General features: G+C 32.8%; 1 protein-coding gene across 4 annotated transcripts; it reads left to right on the top strand.

Annotated features, from left to right (window-relative positions):
• The first annotated feature begins 1,666 nt into the window (after nt 1-1,666).
• On the top strand, nt 1,667-24,635 carry LOC132946774 (uncharacterized). 4 transcript variants are annotated; one of them, XM_061016838.1, is made up of 5 exons: nt 1,667-1,953; nt 11,427-11,748; nt 20,361-20,596; nt 23,674-23,833; nt 24,294-24,635. In XM_061016838.1, exons 2-5 carry the CDS (start codon nt 11,540-11,542, stop codon nt 24,451-24,453), a joined length of 765 nt encoding a protein of 254 aa, XP_060872821.1. In that variant the 5' UTR covers nt 1,667-1,953; nt 11,427-11,539; the 3' UTR covers nt 24,454-24,635. The 4 variants fall into 4 exon arrangements, with proteins under 4 accessions (XP_060872821.1, XP_060872822.1, XP_060872823.1 ...); XM_061016839.1 differs by having other exon boundaries at nt 11,424-11,748; XM_061016840.1 differs by lacking the exon at nt 1,667-1,953 and adding an exon at nt 8,899-9,177.
• The last annotated feature ends 170 nt before the right edge of the window (nt 24,636-24,805 follow it).

Here is a 24,805-nt window from a genome sequence, read left to right as displayed (position 1 = left end):
TTATGCGTAAATAAATTAAAAATCGAATGGTCGCGGACGTATAGGTAACGTTGCGTACATATCAATGCAACGATAATTTCAGAAATCGGATGGAGGTGACTCTCGTGCACTTGGCACGAGTTGGCTAAAAAAGTGTAGAAAAATAGAATCGGATTAACGCGATTGTTTACAATACACAGACATTATTATACTCGCGACACATTATAGTACTGTAGTGGATTTTGTCCCTCGACCATAATTTTATTGTTATAATATTATTGCTGCGGTGATACTGCGATTTAATTTCGGTACAATGGGCATAATATACGCGTATATTATTACCGCGGTCACCAGTTTCATTTAAAAATCCGTGCAGCCGGTGGTCGTCAGCCGATTCATAGCACTAATACCGCGCTAAAACGTGAACGGAAATCAATAATAACAATGGAAACCCGTGACGATCCGACAATACGAATTAATGTTTAGGCAGATGTGCCCGTAATGTAAACGCGGTTTCGGGAACACCGAGTGAGCAGAAAGAAAAACTTGAAAATAAATCGCGAGGCCGCCGTCATCGTCTCCTCGCGGTTTTGCGGTCTCGGCAGATGCGAACTGCATTGTAGGTACATAAATTATGATCTGCCGTCGGGCGAGGAGGTCGCGCGGTCTGAACCACAACCGCGAGAGAGCCGCCAAACTCGTCGTAACATGAAAATAACGACGACGGCGACGGTCGTACAAAACGAACGCACTTTCATCCGTTGGCCTAGATATAACATTAATATCACCGACGAGACACGACGATATTGCAACCATTATGATAACGATGTGATTAAATTGTACGGAAATCGTCGACGCACGTAACCTAACCTAACCTAACCTGTTCAATCGGTTTTTTATGCGTTTATCAGAAATCTGATTTTTGGATTTTTTTAAGCAAGCGTCGTGGTTCAGTCTATATTTTCAATTAATTATCGATTTAGTACGCAAATCGTTATGAAGATTATATTTTTGAAAATGTCGATGTACTCGAATCGAAATTCCGGCGAGTATAATATACTATAGATTCCGACAGGTCACTATAATATTGGTACGTCCGCTTATTCTGAGCACCATAGGGGTATGATAATAGTCTATTGAATGTTTGAACGTCGTCATAGTCAGACAAAAAAAAAAAATAATAACTTACTAAGATAATATTATATAAGTGGTTAACGTCTGTCTTATTTAAACTCCATGAGTGCTAAACGCACACAATTATATTCAAATAATGTTCATATCAGATATTGTATATAATATGCGTTAAGTAGAACCACTTGTAAACCACACATTTGAATTCGGATTTAAATGCACACAGATGATATTATGAAAAAAATCTCCTGCTTAAATGGCTTTAAAAATAAAACAATGTTTTCGTAAAAAAAAAAAAAGTTTTGTTGTTGTCGACGAAACAGCAGTAGTTGTTCTTAAACGCTACAGTAGAAAATCGAATCCGAGTCTTTGAAACGATCGGTATGCATGAGACGTACCGTGTGTACAAGTTTATACGTCATAATGTGTCTACCGGAAAATTCCGAAATTGGAAATTTAATTCATGAGCGTAAATGCACGACCGCGGTCAGGACGGGAAACAGATCGCGCTCGCCAAACAGCGCATCGCATCCTAAGGTAATGTGACCATCGTCGCCGTGTGCGCACCGACGTCGACGCACACCAGTCGCGTGTTGCGTGTCGTGCCGATCACTTCTCGTAGGTATTATTATTATTATTATTATTATTTCTTCTCTGCCCGGATATCCGCCGACGTTAAAGTCACCGGCGCGTGCGATTTTATCTGCCGGCATAGTTTTCCGACATCGTGTATTGCAGGTGTATATCCATTTTCCGCGGTTTCTCGATCGAACATTTTCGGCGAGCGCAATTCACAAACGCGCGAGGATATATCGACACACACAATCGTTATCGTCGTCGCCGGTGAGTACAACACTGCGAGATATAGCCTGTTATAGACTTAGTCCGTTTTTTTTATGTCGTCGTTTCTTTAATTTTTTTTTTATCAGCATTGGTGTTTGTTTGTTATCGTTTTTTTTTTTACGATTTTACGAATTGTCCACGTTCCGACTCGATAACGAACGACTCTCAAACAATAAGTATAGGTACCTATACATCTAGCGGCAGCTAGCATGTATACATATAGCTAGTATATTGTCACCCGTGTCTCTCCGCTTTGTTCAAAAATGTTTTTTTTTGTCATCCAACTCATTATTCTACCACGTTTTATTTTCAATGGCAAATTCGATACCGTAAACGCGTGCGAGACTATCCATAATATTAATATATTTTTTGTCCAGTCAAAGGTGGTTAGGTCGATTGTGTTTTCCCATTAAATGACTACTATTGCATAATTAGTTTTTATTTTAAATATGGTTATGGGTTTTTGGATAATAGTTTGACATGGATTTTTGTGGGTTTTAATCAAAACAATTTTAAGTTTTAATTTTTAATAAAAACAAATCAAAATATCTGTTTTTGTGTTTCACAAAAATCTGAGATAGATATAGGTATAGGTAGCTAAATATTTATAAAGTGTAATCGCTGCTTTCCACTGCAGCATTCAAATAGTTTGGCAAGTTTTGATGTGTCAGGCGGGAGTAAATGTGTATTATATAAATTTTAGGCACCTATAGATTGTAGGTAATCTCGCATAATCGGCCTGGTAGAAATATTTCGTCCGGAATTCGGATTGCTCTGTACCGGCCACCGTAATAAAATCAGGTACTGTAAGTATGTCTGCAACAGTCATGGTGTACCTACCATGACGTGGACGAGTTTCCGATTTAAATGGGGAAAATGCGATTACAGTACGCGCCGATTTCGACGTCGAGCGCGCGTTAGTACTAACAGTCACGTATCGTCCGTTTATTTTTTTCTCCTGTTTGATTATCTGTATTATAGACGAACAGCTGAAGTCGATCCGGAGTGTACGTGCTGTTTAAATGCGGACGATTCGCTAGACATATATAATAATAATAATATAATTATATTGCAATAATATTATATTAAACCGACGTATTTCTGCGACCGTTTTCACGCAATCGTGTCGGTCTATCCGCAACGGAACACTGCGAGAGTTGTTAATTTCAAAAAAAAAACCCCGCGCTAAAGAATCGACGAATACGATTTAGTCGACTGCGAATTGAAACGATTTCGACCGTTTCGTCGGCAAATCGATTTCGAGAAAGTCTATAATATTCATTGACAACGCACATCCGGCTAACGCGCGCGTCGTTGTACTCTACGTGTATACCCACAATACGACGTGTAGTGTAATATAATCTCGACAACCGAATCGAACGAGAACAAACTCGATGCGACGTGCATATAATAATAATATATCATACAGGAAAGACTGGTATAATATTGTACGCCGCCTGAACTCGAATTAATACGTACTACCTATGTCTATTTTGTGTCGACCGCGTACTTGTTATGTGTGTGTGTGTAGCTATAATATAGTATATGGGTTAGAAAACTACGGCGGCGGCCGCAGTATAACAATTAAAAATATGGGCTATTTACACGGTTTTCGATTTTTGTCAAAACCAAAGAAACTCATATACATGCGCTTTTACGAAATAAACGACGTCGCGAAATCGATATAATATTATATTGTGCACTAAAACAGTGTAATATCTGAGTAACTGTAACGAATCGAACGTTCAAACACAACGAAAGACAAATCTACAACGATAAGATTCCATAATTTGTTGCAGGTTCGTATCAAGGCAAAGTGACGGCTTTTGCGACATTTGTTTAGTCTAAACGTAGAAAAAGAATGCACTTAGGTACCTACTTTATAGGTACTCGCCTACTAAACGTATTGACTTTGGTGAAATTAATAATTTAACTTCGGTAACCGTCGCACTACGATTTAAATCAATTATAGTTGTTACGCAATGTCCAGACTTTCAAAATTGAACATAATATGCAATACGTATAGTTTTTTAAAACGAATTCGAAATCCATCAGCATTTTTGTCCTGTTGCAGGTCATCTTGTGGTTTAAAGACAATACGACATACGAGTACAATAGTTATTATAGTAAATAATATTATAATATACTACAAACGTAATTTTCAGTCAAACGCACTAACTATGATTGGACACGTGTTAACATATTATTAACACAACGGTATTATCTGACTGATAAGTTTGAGTAATAAAAAATGAATTTATCATTTTTACCATAAACACTGAAAATAATAAAATATACGCTGTTATTTATGGAATTTTCTTCTATTTCTACTAAACAGTAATAAATTATGTGCATTTTATAATCATAATGATTTCTGACCTTGAATTAACTTAGTATTTTCTTAGTTTCAGAATAACAAAATACTTAACTAAAATTAAATATTATTTAATAAACAATCATTACAGAAAATAAAATAAATCGATTTTACTATAAATCATAATTATTAGGTATAGCTATCACAACGTTATAATTTCAAAAATAACATGATATTATTTCAACATAAATTATTCGATATTTTAAAAGGTTGAATCTATGAAAAGTAAACATAGTAAATATATTATTATTATTTTTTTTTTTCAACTGATCGTAAAGCCCGGCAGGCGGCAACTATAGCCCGCCTATTAGCTGTTTTTGTTTTTGTAGGGTAGGAAATCACAGGTTTAGAAAACACGTGTGTTTTTGGTTTGGCAGATTTTTTATTGGGCACCTGTTGGTATCTCTCATGCCCGGGTGGGGGATGGCGGCACTTCTCTCCGGACACCGTGACCTGCCCGAAGAAAAATGCCGCCCGCGGCCGAGGTTTTGAACCGGCGTCGGTATATAATGTATATTGTAAATATATAATTTGAACAATTCGAATGTTTTACCCGATCAACTATAAGTATATTAAAATTAGTTGACACTATAATAAAATTGTTACTAACCACACAAATTTAGTGATTGCTAGGATTTTATTATTTTTAATTCATATTATGATTGTTTCTTTCGTTAATATTATTGTTCAATAATTCTATAATGTATTATACAATTCTAATAAATGTGCATAGCACTCGTCTTTTTTCGTATTCGCTATACGTCTTTCAGTAATATAATTCCATTGTACACTTGCGTACCGAACACATATATTTTAGTTTGTTTTCGATTCAATTTCAAATATTTCGAACCATTTTCACATGGATATTTTCTTGGATAGAGGAAATAGTTCATTGATTTATTAAGAATGTATCAAATGCGCAAATCAATTATTATACATATCAATAACAAAATATGCCTTAACCTTTCAAATTTGCATTCAAATGCATAATGCAATTAGGTCTATGAAATATGTTTGATTTCAGTCCCTCGTAATCGTGAATACATTTTAAGTATGCCAAATAATGGCACCTATATTAAATTTAATAATATAATTGTTGACTCTAGGCTATGGGTTATAACAAATTATTATTATTTACCTGTACAAACTCATTGTAAATTTTATTTGATGTATGTATTCAGCACACATTTGTAATACTAAGTAAGTTTTGTACGTTCAAGCTGAATATGCAGCCAAGATTCGTTTTGCACGTACAATCTATTGATTACTGTGAATATTAAAACGCACTGAGAACGTATGAAGTTAGGTATCGAAGAAGAAATATCCATCGTTATAAATTATAATATAGCTCTAATATCATATAGTTGTATATAATTATATAAACGGCGGTTATTGTTTTTATTTTTTTAACCTACGTTTAATATGCAATATATTATATTAACGTGCATTTATCAGCAAACTTATACACAATTCTGCAGTTGTATACAATAATAAAAAAATAAGCATATTTATTTTCTATGAATAAATTATACTTAAATGGTGTATAAAAGACTTGGATTTAGTAATTTCGTCTCACTGATATTTCAAATTTATTACAGCCCTTAATACACGACCGGGTGTCCTTGCCCCTATTTCAAAAAAAAAAAAAGTTGTTACCACATATTTTTAGACGCTGAGCTCGATATTTTTTTTAAATTATCAGGAAAAATAGTTCGGGAAAATGGGATTTTCCACGCGAGATTAGCTTTTAAATTTTTTCATTGTAGTTCCAAAAGAACAACCGTATAGCGACATTACATTTTTATCAAATTTATATAATTTGTATTAGCATTTACTATACAAAGTATTATAAAAATTTCAAAACATTGTGTCCTTTGTTCTGCAGCTATTATCATAGATGTTTGAAATGTTCTTTAGTTTTTTTGTTTTCGATTTGTGTTTGATAGCATTTTTGTTTTAGAGCGAAAATGCTTGAAAATATATAACAAGGTTCCTCGTAAGTGGTTATTACTATTTTTAATTAGACTCTCTAAATTATATACCCAGGTGTATTCCCGACCAAGGGTACTCGCTTACGCCGAGGCCCCCAGCAGCTAGTAATAATAATAATAATAATAATACATAATGCATACTTCTCCGTTCGATGGACATTGTAATAGCTCAATATAATATCATGTGCACTGCACGCGCATATTATTCGTCATATTATTATTATGGGTTATTATAATGTGTAATGAAATGTTTATCAATCGTACAAAATATGTACCTACGCCAATTATTATTGTTGTGTCCACTGCAGACGTAGTAATGAAACAAAATATAGGTATATATGTGTTATTCAAGAACATATTATTATAATATATCATGAACATGGGCGAATTATTTTTCGAAAACTTGTCGGTACAATGGTTTGCAATAATTATCGATGATGGTATAGCAATAATTATCACAGGACATAGAGTCGGGTTGAACGTTCAAGTCGAACTGACGTCTGACACGCGTCGTATTCTCATAGATCAAAATATGAAATAGTTTTGAAACACTACGGTTTATTTTTCAGCCGATACAATAAGACGTAGGTACGTATAGATTTCGTTAATTTTTACTATATTTATACAATAGTTTAAAATAGGTACATAATACTCATCGACTGTAGTACACGTGCTTGTTTTTTGCATCCATACAATATGTACACCCACAGTCATTAAAAATAAGTCCACGGCTGGCTGCCCGATTACACAATATTCGTGTATCTACAATGTCATAATGACGGTTGTTTGAATAATCAACTCAATGATAATATGATAAAATAATATTATCGCATACACTATAGGATTCCAATGAGATTTATTTTGAAAAAATCGTCTATTTGGACTTACGCGTTTCGCTCCGCTCAGAATCTAAAAAAATAAAACGATTCGAATTTTTTCTAAAGATTTTAAACAACTCGTCATTTTTTGTTTTACATTATTTTATTGTGATTTTCACTACGTTAATTCATTATTATTATTACTACTATGTATTCTAATGTGGAATTATTATAACGTACACTTTACAATTCCACATTGTTAAAATACACGCAGACACTGAGATAATACATAATAGTATAGGCATCGTTAGTAGAAAGTATTTTTTTAATTTTATATAAATAAAAAACTGTGTGAAAGAACCGGATTGTTTGCGTTAAAAGTTTCACAATGCGTTTTGTTTGCCATACATAATAATATACAATACCACTGTAGTATGTCGACCCGAGATCATATTATTATTATTGTTGCTGTACGAAATAATAATTGTTTTGATAAAAATCGTCCATGAAGCGCAATTACATTATTATTCACGAATTCACGACAGACTTGTTTTTTAAATTGTTTTATTAGTCGTTATCTCCAATTTATGCCGTTTGTGTGTGTATGTGTTGGTGTGTGTGTGTGTGTGTGTGTGTGTGCGTGTGTTGCGAGTGTGTACTGCATTTTTCAGTAATGTATAATGGGTGGATAGGTATTTATTTAATACAACTAAATTGAAGACCAACATTTACTTGACTAAATTTTACATAGAGCGAGCTATGGTCTTCTTGATGTGTACAAATATTTTATGATTATTTTCTTAATCACGTGTAGTATCTGTTTTTTTATTATTTTTTTTTCATTGAGGTTAAACGTTTTTCTAATATCTTCGCATCTATTTATTCTACATCAAAATATTATAATACACACACACACACACACACACACACACACACACACACACACACACACACACACAATGATACACGTGGTATTTCGTTATAAACATTATCAAAAGAAAGCAAAACAAAATTCGTTGTTCTTGCAGTACCTATAATATAGCTATACTAATATGATATTATTATGTTGTTATACGATAAAATGTACCGATATATTATTATTATTATTATCATAGAAAATAATAGCTCGAAAGTAGGTAATACATATAATAATAATGAAAACATTAACAACGTACTTTACATATGCCTAACATTATATTATACTGTAAAATATAAAATAATAATTGTTTCGTACAGCCAAAAACCCTAAAAAGAAAACCCGTTAAGAGACACGCGTCGGGGAATGTAGTCAAGTAGTCGTGTCCAAATATTTTTTTTTGTTTTCATATTAATAATATAATAATATTATATTATAATAACGATATCAGCGCGAGTCGAACAATAAATATGTTAGTATCGCACGACTTATAGAGAAGCACGCTCTCGATACGACGTCAATATTTAAGTATTTAACCGCCCAATATTGGGTACACGAAACGATGATAATATGTATTGTAATTTGAAATAAATTTGTACGCGATGCGTATAGGTTAGGTTAGGCTAGGCTAACCCAACCTATACGTACCAGCTACATCATAATCACCGACGGCGCTTTTTAAAACCGTACCGGTTTCGTATTTCGTTTCGAAAGCTGTCATTGCATATGTGTGCGTACAACGCGCGTCATGATAATAATAATAATAATAATAATGTGTAACAATTATTATTATTATTGAAACGTTCACAGTACTTTGTACGCGTTTCGGACAATAGCTGATTATTCGTCACGGCGGACGGTAGTCAAAAACTCGCGGATTAAGAAGACGGTTGCGTAACGCGCCTGCGAATAATGGCGGAGTATAATATAAGGTTTTTCGCAGACAATAACAATTAGTTTACTTATATAGTGTTATGCGACAATCGATCTTGTAATATTATTACCATTATATTATATTATATCCTTACGAAAACCGTCTCGAGATGGTAACATTAAAGTTCAAAAGCGCTGCCGATGTTTCGCCGACGACTGCGACCGGACAACGTCGTTGCGGTGTCGTACATGGTAATATTATTATTTTATAAACGTTATGGTCGTCTCGTTATCGGCCGTATGAGTTTTCAAAAGTACGCTAACCGTCTTGTGTATATTATTATTACGTAGGTATATGTGTCGTAGGACGTACCCATAATATTATTGTGTGTAAGGCGATCTCCCAGCAGCGCCAGTTGCAGCGATTGTTATTTTCGAATATTATTATTATTATTATTATTATTTCTTTTCGAGTACCGTTATAGGCCGTCGCCTCCGGAGCTGTATTGCGCTCGTCGCACCATAATAATACCATGTGCGTTACGTTCGAGGTCAAAGATCAACCGAAATATTACCATATAATTTACATCTACGCGTAGGTATATATTATGGAGTAGTGGAAGTAGTAGTAGTAGCTAACAGTTGTAATAGGTAGGTATAATATAGTGTTATAGTATAGTGACGGCGAGTAGTATGATAATAATATGTGGTAATGGCATAATATAAGACGCTTAGTGATCACCACGCAGTTCATTAGGCATTTAGGTATTCAAATTTTGATTTTTAAAATGTTTAAATAATATTTTTAATTGCTCGGTTTTTGTATGTCGCGTGTAGGTGTACACACTGAGCGATTCACTCGGCGTGTATATTGCTGCACAGTTCGTTAAGCATTTATTCAAACTCTGATTTTTAAATTTTTTAAATATACCCACAGAAGTTGTTTTGAAATACTTACTCAGGTTTTTTATGTCATGTAGGTGATACGCGTATAACACGCGGTGGGAGTATCATGCTGTCGTGGTGTTATAAACTTGTTTTTTTTTCAAATGAGAACCGCTATAGTTTTCACCGAACATAGATTGGAAGCAATTAATGTTTTATTAAAAAAAAAATTCATCGTGCGTCTATAATCGATATCGAAATTCGACCGCTTAGTCTCTGGCTCATCTATAATGCACTAACGGTAATAACTAATAAGTACTCATAATTTAAAATAATTCGATAGGCCTGTACACGTTTAGTCACACTAAAATGCGATGAAACGTGTGCGTCTATTATTACAGTACGTTAATAATGTTGTATACCGTAATGATAATAATATCGCATTAGGTATTATATTTTATGACTTAAAATAAAATATATTTTACGCTTGTCTGTTTATCCAATCCGCTCACCTGCAGCTGCATAGCAGTACCTATTATATTATGTAGAAAGAGCGTGTAAAATTTGAACCGACTGGAAAATTTCGTCGTCGTCAAGCGTGTAAATGCCTATATATAGAGTAATCGAAAACGAACGATACCACGATCTGCGGTGGATCCAGTTTTAGGTAGAAGATCTCGCCCGAATCCTATTTTAACCGATCTCTCTCTCTCTCGCGGAAGAACGAAAACCGAATCGTTTATATATTATAATACCATCGCGGTTTCATGTAAAATGTCATGTTAAATTGTTCATATCATGCATTTTAATATTAAACTCGAGTATTTCAAGCAAAACGAATAACTGTGATACCTATATTGAAACCGTAAATATTTTTTCCGATTTTCTTCTCGGTTTCGGTATCGATTTCGGTTTTTAACGGTCATAACCGGTATTTAATATTGGTATCAAATATCGGTTTCAAACCCCGCCTATAACTTACCGCTGTAGATGCGCTACGCGTTTAAGTTATAATATAATATCACATTATCATCACACTGTCGATTTGTCGAACATGTATTTTGCTCATATTATATATTTTTATTTTAACTAACAATAACAAGCTGATACCTCGTGCTACATAAAAATATGTAGTATTACATGATATAGGTAAAATAAAATATAAGAATGGAAAATGATGCCTGGGTGTAATTTCAGCCCAGGTCCTTCTAACTGCGCGTGTCAACATTTATTTTTTATTTTTGGAGTTAAGTACGCGTTGTACGTATATGCAATAATTATTATCAAACGATTAGATTTATTTTTATACTATTTAAGAAGTGTGCGGCGATACAAACTACTTTTATTCAAGATGTAAATTTTCAGTCTGAATGATTTTACATAAAGTTGAGGTAGATTTCGTATTATGTCTAGTAGGTACCTAAACACATTATGTCTTACACTCTACTCTAATATACTCGGACAATTTTTAAAAAATATACAATTTTAATAAACTGATATAAATTACATTAATAAAAATTACTTTTGTAATAATACGCTTGTATTTTCTCAAAACTGTTATTGTTATACAAGTATACAGCTTAGCATTATAAAGTCGTGGTGTTTATTTTCAGCAGCAACAGCAACAGGAACATAGACTCGGTTCGTCTCCTATCGCCACTCGCCAACCAAATGTCACGTGACCCAAGTGTTTTAAATACAGAAAACAATAAATAAATAAATCGCCGAAATGTCTGCGTCGTACTTGTGGGTGGTTTGCACCCTGTTGGCCAGCGTCCTCTGCGGGGCCCACGGTGCGAGCAGTCCGACCAAAACTTACACGGGATACAAGCTGAAGCCAACGTCTCTGCGCATGATTTATCACCATGACCAGACCATAGCCATTGTGGAGATTGGCGAAGGCAAAGCGCTCCTCAACTGCGAGCTCGTCGAAATCTAGTGAGTAAATTACGACGAAAATACATAATACAAAATACATTGGAGCCTATTAGCGTCAGTCTATCCTCTGCGTATAATAATGGGTCCCATTTAAAATTGTGGGTATATTTTGTATATTATAATATGTAATTTGCGGCCTAAATATTTTTTATTCATACATATTATACGTAAGTTAGGTCAAGCGATATTTTTCAAAAGTCTCGACAAGTTAAAATTCAATAATATCAGCATTTTGATATTAATAGATGCAATATTATTTTATTTGTATCATGGAGCTCTGTACATTCTGCAACAATAATAATATTTAGCTAGTACCTAGTATAAATATCTGTTGGTGGCGAATAAATAATTTATAGTTTACTCAACAGCCAGGCCATTTAATAAATATTAAATGGCCTGGCTGTTGAGTAAACTATAAATGATGACTGCATACAATTGTAAGTTTACGTCGTAATTTAATTGATTTTAGTTTTTAAAAAAAGAAATTCTAATTTAGGATCAAATATACAAATAGATTAAGTTAGGCAGGTACATAAAATAATGACACTAACTACAGCGAGTTACTAAACAGTTTTTTTAGTTTTTAAAACCATTAAATATCTAATTAAGAGTAAATTAATTACTCATAAAACATAATTCGTATTTACATACTACATATAAGTATGCATAATAAATACACAAAACAGAAAAAAGTATTAACTTGTCTGTTTTTTTTCTGCCATAATTTACATCATAATAATATTATATTTAAGTATACTTATCAATCATTACCTAATAAATTTCTTAAATCAGAGTCAGAACCACGCGTGGTATAGTGTTATCAAAAGTACGCGGTTTCGATTTACCTACTTTATAATCTACCTCTATCGCTGTTCGTAACTGTTATTTATTTTTTGAAATATTGTTTTACACAGTTTTAAGTCATTAAAAAACAATATTGAAAAAAAAAATATATTTTTTATTATTTTATTACATTTTTATTACTTTTTTGGACGACTTCATATACTTATATTTTTTAATTTTATAATGGAACATTTTTTCTGAGAATTTCAATACATTATATAATTTAAATCAAGTTTTAAACGAGTAGACGAGTAGTTAACTAGTTATAAGTAATTACAGATAAGATATTAAGCTGAGTAGTGGAAAAAAAGGAATATTGAGAGGGGTAACTTTCTGTGCAGCCACACCGCGCATTTAAACTTTAAAACTACACATTCCAATCAACTATAGTTGATAATGTAATATATCTATGTGTATACACATTCGAAATTCTAATTTTATTACATTGAATAATATTTAGAAAGGTTTCTGTTTTGGGATATGAAATTAAAAACGCAAGCTGTCTTCAAAAAAAAAATGAAACTTAAAAAATGAAAAAGAAGATAGAAAATAGTAAAAAAAAAATTGAATTTTCCGTGAATGTAAAAAGTTATACAATTATATGCATTTATGGGAAAAATATATTTATAAAAATCACCCTTAACATAATCGCCTTGTAATAGTACTTATATGTATGATATACCACGGTAAGACCGCAAAAACAGGGTAAACTGTATAAATAAATTACCCATATTACTCAGTATACGGTATACATATTTTTGAATTCTGTTTGCGCGGGACATGAAACAAGACTATTGGATCATCAATCTCCCGCAGACAGAATCCTAAAATATCTATAGAGTTACCGAGTAATGTGGGTGACTGAGCCGTTTAGAGTGTACACAGGTTTTGCGGACACACGCGGTAAGAGGTAAGTATACCTATATAATATATACATGGCAAGTAATATATATTTCGAAAAAAAAAAGCGAACACCGAGCGGAAACGACAAAGAGATGCGTATGCACTGACGAACAACAGAAATAGACAGTGCGCAGTCCTCTCGTCGTCACCTAATAATCGTTCGGTTTTCGCGGTTTTCTCGCGTTTCTAAGCGATTTTTCCGCCTCGAGAAATGTGCATAATTAACGATATGAACCCGAATTCCGCGGTATAGAAAACTACCGGTCGGAAGAACACTATAATTGTATATATTATATTATAATGTGATGAAAAACTGAGTCGTTAGAATAACTACTCCACTCGACGACACTATAATAATTAAATTAAAAAAATACACAAATCATTATTACGGGCATGCCGCAGCGGAACGCAAAACGCTCGGAAGAGTATTTCGTCTCAGTGTACAGTAGTCTCATATACAGTTGGTTACAATCACGGGTAGTGTTCGGTAGATAAGCCCCCCCCCCCCCTCAATTAAAAAAGAAATTCCGCGTTCGAAGAGTATTGTAATCATATTGAAACACGACCGACGTTATGTCGGAACGACCTGTTTATTTATTACGGTCTAGGGAGTCAAAAGTTAGCACAAAAGACCATCGAACAATTCACCATCAACATAAACAATAGTTTAACAAACTGTTAGATGAGTGAGGGATTGTAGTTATACGTACCCATATTCCTTGGCCTAAAATTCCGACTAAGGTTTCAACTTGAACGCCGACGACAGTTGGGATTAAAAGTAACTACCTTCGTTGTGTTATAATAAAAATGTATTGCTTATTATTATGTACTTACGTCCTTGGAAAACCGCGGTGACAAACTATAGCCTACAACACCTACCTAATAAATTACATAAAAATTATAATATTATATATCATCTTAATATACAAAATTGAATAAATATACATTTATGGTCAAAGCTGAAACGTCCTAGTCCCGGCGAGGGATGATGAAGGGCCTCTCTTTAGTCTTTTCGGAGGGGTGAATCTGAGTTTTATCACCGTCCTCGTTGGTTTATGCCTTTCTCTAATTTTTCTCTGTATTCCTGCAACACAGCACTAGTTTACTACAGGTTAAAATCACGGGTGCCGATCGGTAGATAAGTGAGGGCTTAGCCCCTCAAACAATTATCGAGGCCCCCTCAATTAAAAAATAAATTCCGCGTTCGAAGAGTATATTGAAACACGACCGACGTAGTTATGTCGGAACGACTTGTTTATTTATTACGGTCTAGGGAGTCAAAAGTTAGCACAAAAGACCATCAAAAAATTCACCATCAACATAAACAATAGTTTAACAAACTGTTAAATGAGTGAGGGATTGTGGTTATGCGTAGGCAGGTACCTATATAGGCCTGGTTAAATGCGGTCTTTATTAAAAAAAAAAAAAACACAATCCAAAATTTGGAGTACGGTTTCAACTTGAACGCCGACGACAGTCGGGATTAAAAGTAACTACCTACGTTGTGTTATAATAAAAATGTGTTGCTTATTATTAATGTTTTTACGTCCTCGGAAAAACCGCGGTGACAAACTATAATCTACAATACCTAACTAATAAATTACATACAATATAATATATTATCATAATATACAAAATTGAATAAATATTCATTTATGGCCAAAGCTAAAACGTCCTAGTCCCGACGAGGGATGACGAAGGGCCTCTCTTTTCGGAGGGGTGAATCCGAGTTTTATCACCGTCCTCGTTGGTTTATGTCTTTCTCTGTATACTCTGCGACGCAGGACAGGCAACACTAAAGGGTCTTCCGGGGCGGCAGCGATTCATATATTATTATTTATACTGAATTATAATATTATTATTATTTTTATGCATTTTATAATATAAATATTAATATTGTACGCACGTGGGTTTCTGCCGTGCGCACAACGTAATAATAATAATAATAATAATAATAATAATAATATTTATAATATAATAACGTACGTTTTTCGGTTTTATTGTGCGTTCTCGGCACGTCACTCGTCGGACAATAATAATTGTGTTGACCTCTGCGCACACGTTCGCAAAATTAAAACACGTTCATCGTTACACATAACATTATTATTATTATTGTGCGTGCCACCAGGAAGTGGCGACGGCCGGACGGCAATAAATAATAATAATAATATAATACTATAATAATACACAATGAAGGTATGTAGCCATAATATAGGCACCTAAACGCGCGAGCTTGTACGAAAGACGAACGTGAATCATTGCAGATAACTACCACAACTATTATTAATGCTACAAAACGCACGTTATGTCAGTCGCTCATCCAGCCGGACTGATGAATTAATGCGAACAATTAAGTATAGGTAGGTACACTACGATTGACTACTATATACTTAGTACAAGGTATGTGGTAGGTACACGCCAGTATTTATAATATTAATCACGGACAATTTTATTTTATTTTCAAAGCGTATAAACCGCACGAAACACTACGCGATATATCAGAAAATAATATTTGTGATTTTATTCTATTGATCTCGTGACAGCTGTTTTGTCTATTAAGAATATTATTTTCATTCGCAATAATGTATATTATTATGATATTATTTTAAAAATATCTTTTTATCGTTCATCGTCCATAACACCACTTCCACTAATCACTACTTCGGTGGTTCCCGACTATCAAATTACCGGCTAAGCGACATTATATTATAGTGTTAATAAAAAGATTGTTTTTCTAAACATGTATTCATATTATACACGACATTACACAAGTAATATTACGTATAGGTACCGACCAATCGCGTCGATCAACGCAATAAAATGTGTCGAGTTTAGACCGGAGAGGAATAGAACAATATTTCAATACAGCCTTTCCCTGCGTACACCGTCCGCTTCTCATTTCACATCGAGTTTACAATATCAATACCATAATAATATTATTTAACCTATTCTGTGTTAGCAGCTATTACCTAATAAATAATAATTAAGTGTTTCAGTATATCATCCGTACTCCATGGCCACAGGCAGTTATTGGTTGTGGTGGTGGGGGGAGGAGGGTAGATTAGTGAAGGGGAAGGGAGCTTATTGTTTAGTCGTCCGTTTACAACACCACTCGTAATACTAACAGATTTATAACATCAAGAGGATGCCATCTCTCTCTGACCCACGCGGGACATACCAAATTTATGATTAGCAGGATCGAACCAGTGCCGTCACTTTTAATATTCGAGTGAATTCGCCTATTATCAAACTTTAAGCTGAGGACATTACTAGTGTCGTCCCTACCTCGGCTTTTTAACGATATCTTTACACAATTTATATGCATTTTTATACTGTAGTTATTTACACGCTCATAACTTACACAGTAAAAAAATTATCATAAAATAGCCAACGCAGAGGCACAGGTAATAATGTTCTTAACTCAAAGTTTGATAATAGGTGAGTTCGCTGAATAATATTAAAACTACTAATAACACAGGGTAAGTTCTGCTAAACGTAAGTTCGTTATATTACATATATTGTGGGTCGGAGAGAGAAAACAAATAGTGCGCTGACATCCTATTAAGTTAAACATACTATACGCATAATATCGTGTTATTCATTTATTTACTTTATTTATAAATTTGTATACTTATGGTATGCATGTTTGTATTCAGGCAGTAAATATGTTGAAGTCTGCCGGGTTTTGATGATAGTTGAAAATATCAAGTGCCCCCCCACAAAGACAAATGTCGGCCAATGGCATATCGCCCCACGTTGTCGAATCACTGACCTATGCAATCGTCTCACGGTCATTCGATTCCGAAGCTTAACGAGACGACGGTTTTACCACAACGTTGCGCAAACCCATTAACAGCATAATAATAATAATAATAACGTGACGTGTAAATTAAAAATCGTATCTACAAAAGTCCGAAATGGAGCAGGCTGCGGGTCGATGCCGCAACAACAGGTTGTCGTCGATATTTACATAATATATTGTGTGTTACAAATTATAATTATAGCAATGTGGTGCATCGTGCATGCGAGTTGATCTGTAGACGTTTTGATCATCAGCGGCTCGATCACAAATCATAATAATATTATATAAATTAATTTGTTGTTTCCAACCGTGTTATCGACATTTTCCTTTTGGCGTAATAATAACAATTATAACTATACTCTATACAACTATTGAACTGTCATCGCACGTGGCGCCATGGCGCATGCGATATTGTGTAACATATTGAGAATTCACGCGATTCGTGTTCAAAAATGATTCTTTATTAGGTACTAATGGGGTACTATAATACTATTTTTCGATTATTATAGCTAAAATAAACCTGAATATTTCAAAACCACAGATTGCAGCTATAATAGGTACTGATTTCGAAAACGTCTGTTGGTGCTTTTAAGTATATTTTTATTTTAGTTTCACCGTTTCACTATACAATATTAGTTTAGAAATTTAAATTTTTTTGCGGGACTAACGAGACTTTGTTAGGCATTATAATTATCATCACTATAAACCGAGAGAGAATTTTTCTCTGAAACCCCGCATATTATTAGCGGGCACCGTAAAAGTTCATCAAAGTGCTTCAATTAAGTTTTATAGCTATATTTTATTATAATAATATAATATACGTAATACATTTTTTTTTTTTAGTAGTTTCTTGTTAAAAGTATGGGTTGATCTAATTATAATAATGACCAGATACCTACAAGAATACAATTTGCATATCGATCGATTTTTCCTTAGAAATCGTAATTATTATATTCAACAGAATACTGAAAATCTAATTCACAATCATTCTGTGTAGATATTTTATTTCAATTATAATTTATTGCATATAAATAGTTTTGTATTGGTATTATTAATATTATGATTTATGATATTATATTGTTTCACCGGTGACTGGTATAGTACTAATAAATATATATTTTATAAATATTAAAATATAAAAATAAATGAAATGATTTTTATTAATTTCAACTACCGGAAAAATAAGTATTTTTTACAAAACCAATTTTCTTTATTTAAAATATCAGTCCTTTTAAATAATTTTTATTTTCTAAAATTATGTTATTTAAATTATTTAAAACGGTAAAAGCAAATTATAATAAGATACTAATTTAATAAGATTACTTTATTTTTTAACCTATAAAGCAAAAATGGTTTGTTTTAAATACTACTTTTTCCATTTAAATTAGTAAACTGTTTTAATTTTATTAATTTGTGGGTGAAATGAAAGCTTGCACTATTGATGATTTTTTTACAAACATTTTCCAGGATGATAAGTAATATTGTCAATGATTTTCTATTTATTATTATTTATTACTAATTTGATATAATGGAAAACTAAAAACCATCTCACCACGATGAAATACTAAGAGACAATTACAGCACAACCAAAGGCAACTACGTTTGGGTATAATTAACAAATGTACACATCATAGACGTAAAACGAGTAGGGCGTCTCCAGAGTTCAGAGTATTTTTTTTTCCGGTACAAAACATTGAATAAACGGCTTTTACGCGTCACCGAAAGAAAATGTAATCATAGTGTTTGTGCATCATATTATTAATATGATAAAATAATATTATAAAATTATCGTCCTTGCGATGTGACGTGCATAATAATATTATTATCCTTTGATAAATTTCGCGCGAAAGAATCGCAATGCATCGTTCGTGTGCCAAAACTATTGTGAACAGTTCGTCAAACCGAAAATCATAAAAAAAACAAAAAAAAATCAAAAATCCTTTATTTGTTTATTTGTACACACAAACACAATCGGAATGACAATGGGCCATGAACGCGTATCAAGGACGCGTAATTGTAGGCACCTAATCACTTTGGAAAAATAAGTAGGTAGGTGTAATTATGCGTACCATACCTCCAGTACCTGATACGAATCAAATGAAATTTATATCAGTGGTATCGCATTGAGCATTTTAAAATTGTAAATTGTTTGTAGGTACATCTTAGAATATTCATGACTCGTCTTAAAATTAAAATATAATAAAACGCCTATAATATGAGGTGCCGCCTAGATAATAATCTCACCTTTCAATTTTGTGATAGGTAATTTCGCTCTAATTTTAGAAATTGATTTTATGATTATAATAATCATTATCGTGAACGTAAAAATTGCTATGATGCGCGTGGGCCAGACAGAGAGAAAACAAACAGTGCGCCGACATCCTCTTAATAGGAAGCTAACACACTCCCACAAATCATTTTTTTTCTTTTCTTTGACTTCCGCTGGAAAACATACAAATTACGGATTTTAAAACAATATAATAATTTTTTTTTTTTTACAACGGTATCAAGCAAATAAAAATCGATTTGGTTTCTCAAGAACGCGAATGTTGTATAGCTCACTCCCAAATGCGGTTCTTTTTCACGCGTAAGCGCTTTCTATATTATAATGATTTATTATTTAATCTCGCAATTACGCAACGACCAACTACGATGGTAGGACCACTTGCAAATTATGTTGATTTGGCGTTTAAATTCAATATTAATATTTAAGTTTTAAATGTTCTCAAAATCGTATCAAACTCGCGTATATCAACTCCCTAAAAAGCTCGTGTGCGTGGCTCCATATTATTAAACTATGTATTATTATTGTGTTAGTATTATAATGCTGGTAATGAGTTTTATTATTTATGTTATTATTTTCGTCTATCGTCGCGAAATTATGGAAAAGTACCTAACAAAATAATATTAAAACACGTTTGCCGGGAATCTCGTTTTTTTCCGTCGTTAAAACTAACTCGTACCATTACTATCGTACCATTTTACCTATAATAATTATTGTCACGCACAACGATGATAATCTCTTATCTATATTATAAAGCAAACAATTAAATATAATTTTTAGCAACGACGACGAGGGCAAAGAAATGTTGAAAAATCTGACGAGAATCAACAAGCCGCTGCGGATCACCCTGGACCAAATGATGAAACTGATTGGCCAATGCGATCTGTTGGACCCTCACCAAGTAAATCCCGAAGAGGTGAGGCTGCACGCGCGTGGGGTCGACGGCGGCAAAGAAATGAACTCGAACGGCGTCCAAACGACTACGTCCAGTTCGCTGTACTCGGGAATACTACCAGGTTCGTTATTAATTTTATGTTTCACAAAAAAATGGATATTTGATTTTTTTATCTTTACCACGTAACCACTAGATAGCGCTAAGTATATTAACAATAGTCCCCTTGACAAAACGTATATTATTTTAATTTCGAGTTCAAGACAGTTGTATAGTGATGAGTTACGTCCCATATCAAACATTTTGAATATTATTACATAATATATATATTAATTAATCACGTTCATAATGAGAAATAATAATAAACTAATGATAAGAAAATATAATAAAAATATTTTTGTGATGGGCTTTGATATTGTGAGCAGTCATCCATCAATGACTCTCGCGGATGGTTTTTATTTTTTTGTTTAACCGAAAATGAACATAGGTTATGACGGGGGGGGGGGGGGGGGGTAAGAAGCTCACGACACCGTAGTGGTTTGATACGTCTGGACAATTGGCGCGTATGGAAAGGATGGTAGGATTTCGTATTAATGGGTCGGAGGTAAGACGGTTTTGGAAGCGTTGGTAATATAATGTACTTATTTTATTTTCTTTATGGACTAACTTTAATTTTAGCTCGGAATGTATAGTGTTGTTCGAGAGTTAGTGACGTTATAAGGAGGGAGGGATTTACAATATTTTGAAACGTTTCTATTACCAAACCGATTAAATTAGGGATTTATAGATGAGCAGTTTAGAGTTGATGTTAGTGTATTTGTTACTATTGACAATTAATGTTTTGAGTGGGCGTAATCGAGAATTTAGATTGAGTCGTTTAGTTATTTTAATTAGCTGCACCCAGCTTAGTCTACGGTAGTGAGATAGGAATTCGAGTGCCCTAGATGGGCACAGTGGGGAAGGTTGAAGCGCCTGAAGTTAATCATGGAATAATTACAAGGAATAATTAATATAATACAAATATGATAGAACAATTATTATACCATAATACTAGTTACAAGTACTGTAAAGAATATAATTACCTAAATGTGTATACAGCAGTTATGTAAATGGTCATAAATATGAGATTTTTATTCTAGTGCGTAACAGGTGTGTACATATAAATGATGTTTACCTACATGCTTATGTATACATAATATCGTTCAATTAAAAATGTATTTTTATCAAAAGTAGGTTTACAACTTACCTATATTTAAAGTATCCTCTATTATATACATTTAAATGATCCCCCTACTATAATATCATTACACTGGGAGGAATGAGTAGGATGATTTGGTAAGTACTTTTTTGTTTTGATCATAATTATTTTTTAATTAGACGATGATTTACCATAGTTTGTCTGAACACTCAGTCGTATTATACTTTTTCATACGATTATCTGCATCTTATTATTCAGATGTATTCCTTTATTACCTCGGTTTTGAACACATGCCCCGACATGGTGATTCGGAGGGGGGAGGTTGTACATTTAACCAATTTTTAAAATGTAAAAAATGAATAACATTTTTTATAAAATAATAATGACTTAATAAACCTATTTGGTTATTATTTTTGAGCTATGATGTTGGTAATAATATGTTCCTACAATATTAATTAATGATGCATGTCATTATTACGTATAAAGATTTGCCTATGCACTAATATCACACATTCTAAAGTCATCATTGCGAATACGACGGCGTCAAAAGAGTTAAAAATCGCACCATCCTTAAAATCACGTCTTAATCGATAGGCACTTAATAACAGATGTATTTAGTTCTGTGTATCAATATAATAGTTATAAATTATAATAATATATTATTATAATTGTAACAGTATATTGTGTGTATGTGTGCAAATTGGTTTTCCCGCGCTGTCGTGTTGTACTCGTCTTACACATCCTACTCGTGCGACAATTGACCAGGAGATCTAGAACAATTATTAATAGTGGACTACAATATGATAAAAGAATTTTAAACGTACAATATAATTATAATGTTGTGTATAAGTTACGAAGCGTAAATCAATAAATACTTCATAACATTATATAAACTATTATCGAAACAATTAGCCGACTATTAGTATTATAAATTATTATTGTTACTCCAACGATTAGCGAACACCTCTAATGTAACAATTTACGAATTTTCGCGCAGGCACGCTGTTTTCTAAAGTACTCTGATAGAGTCTTAACAGCGCGTTTCAGATGTTACATATAGGTACATAATTATATTATAATATATAGTTAAATAATTTCACTAATGTTTTTATACGCACTGCACGTCATAACAAATTGACTAAAATGTTACGCGTGCAATTTATTCCGAGTACAAAGTATACCAGATGCTTGCACATTACTTTCAAAATCATTTTACTCTGCAGTCACCGGGCGAGTGAATGTCAATTTGTTCGAATTTTAGTTGAATGAGATTCAAATATCGATATTCAAATCGAAACCTTTTTTTTGTTCGCAATATAAATAGAAAAATGTTTTACGCTCTTACGCAATTTTAATTATACAGTTTCCATAAACAATTTATTGTTGCACGGATGCAGACAAATTAAGCTATCATTATGATGTTTTTAATAATTAATTGTTTTTAGAAGAACAATGCGCGCATGGATATGTAACGTTTATATTTTACAATCATTATTCATTAGTTCATTACTATACTACAGGGCGATCGATCTTGTTTGTATTAAGTACTTGCGTATTGGTTGGTTGGACTTCTACAATGAGCTCTTTCTGTCATAACAATAATTAGAACTAACATATTTATTGCAATTTTCCTGGAAAAATACTAGGAAATAAGAATATATTATGCATATACATAATGAACATACTTAGCGTTATGGACGTGTTCGTGTTGATAAATATTAAATTACTCTATGCCTATTTGAATTATTGCTTGGTTATTTTCATACTTACAGGTAAGGCCTTTTTTACAGATATGAAATAAACAAAAGTTACAGATATCTAATTTACAGAAATATTAAAATTACTATCGAATAGGTAGTAATTTCTAAAAAGAAATTTACAATAGTCAATTTTTGTACAAAATCGTCAACAGTTAAACGTTAAATGTAAAAATATTGAAATGTAAAATTTGGGACTGTAAGTTCGTTCGTACTTACTTACTAAGCTTATGTATTTGTTTATAGGTACAAAATGGTGTGGCAGTGGGGATCTAGCTACAACGTATTTTGATTTGGGACCAGAGGTCAAACTGGACATGTGTTGTAGAACCCACGATCTGTGCCCATCAAAAGTCAGATCGTATGCTACTAGATACAACATCACCAACGATTCCATGTACACAAAGTAAGTACTATAGCTGCGATTTAAAGACAAAATATTATAATATTTTAATATCATTAACTGTGTACGAATTACACAGAAGATATATTTCTTTTTATATTAATTTATTGCAGTTGTATAATATGATCGTATTTGATATTGCAATTTATAGTTACACTTGTTTAAGGCATTACCGAAGATAATAACGTAAACAAATATATTTTTTTTATTATTAGGTATTATCGTTGATTAATTATACATAATATAAAATATATTAGTTTATTTAATCAATAATATTATGTACCCAACGCATTTTTAGTCTAAACGTGTCGCAAATCTAAAAAGTATAACGAAAGTAATAACAACGTATGGAGCCTTGTTGATAGAGTAACTATAACGATTTTTTTAGGAGTTCTATGCAGACAAATTAAACTGAAGAACACATTTCATTAGAAGTGTATTAAATTTATTATTTTTTTCACAGATCTCATTGTATTTGTGACAAAACGTTTTACAATTGTCTGAAAAAGGCAAATCATTCGACCGGAGATCTCATGGGAACTTTATACTTCAATATACTTCGTGTGCCATGTGTGGATGAAAGGAATGGAAAAACAGTGTTTAAACTACCACCATCGTATTAAATTATATTTTAATGTTTGTATAATAATTAAGGTACTTTATGTTGTGTATTAGTTTATTTATATTTATTTTAATATTTATACATGAGTATAAGCTGATAAACAAAATCAAATTATACAATGTACATTACATCATCGAAATAAATGTTGACAATAGTATTTTGTCGCAGTATTAATTATTGTTATATACGTATTGAAGCTTTATTAATATATTAAAAAAAAATGCAATTAAAATACTGTATTTGTTTTATGTTGGTATTATAGGAGTGAATCACGACTATATAATATATATTATTTAAATTGTATATTTTGTATATGTAGACTTCCAACTTCATAATATATAAATATTGTAGGT

The sequence above is a fragment of the Metopolophium dirhodum genome, chromosome 6, assembly GCF_019925205.1.
Source record: "Metopolophium dirhodum isolate CAU chromosome 6, ASM1992520v1, whole genome shotgun sequence".
In the NCBI taxonomy this organism is placed as follows: Eukaryota; Metazoa; Arthropoda; class Insecta; order Hemiptera; family Aphididae; genus Metopolophium; species Metopolophium dirhodum.
This window is presented reverse-complemented; position numbering and strand designations above follow the sequence as displayed.

Bases quoted from the DNA above. Each gene is read 5' to 3' on its own strand.
- LOC132946774 (XM_061016838.1), top strand. From the start codon at position 11,540: ATGTCTGCGTCGTACTTGTGGGTGGTTTGCACCCTGTTGGCCAGCGTC. The intron at 20,597-23,673 runs GTTCGTTATTAA...ATTTGTTTATAG, and splicing joins GTACTCGGGAATACTACCAG to GTACAAAATGGTGTGGCAGT. The intron at 23,834-24,293 runs GTAAGTACTATA...TTTTTTTCACAG, and splicing joins AACGATTCCATGTACACAAA to ATCTCATTGTATTTGTGACA.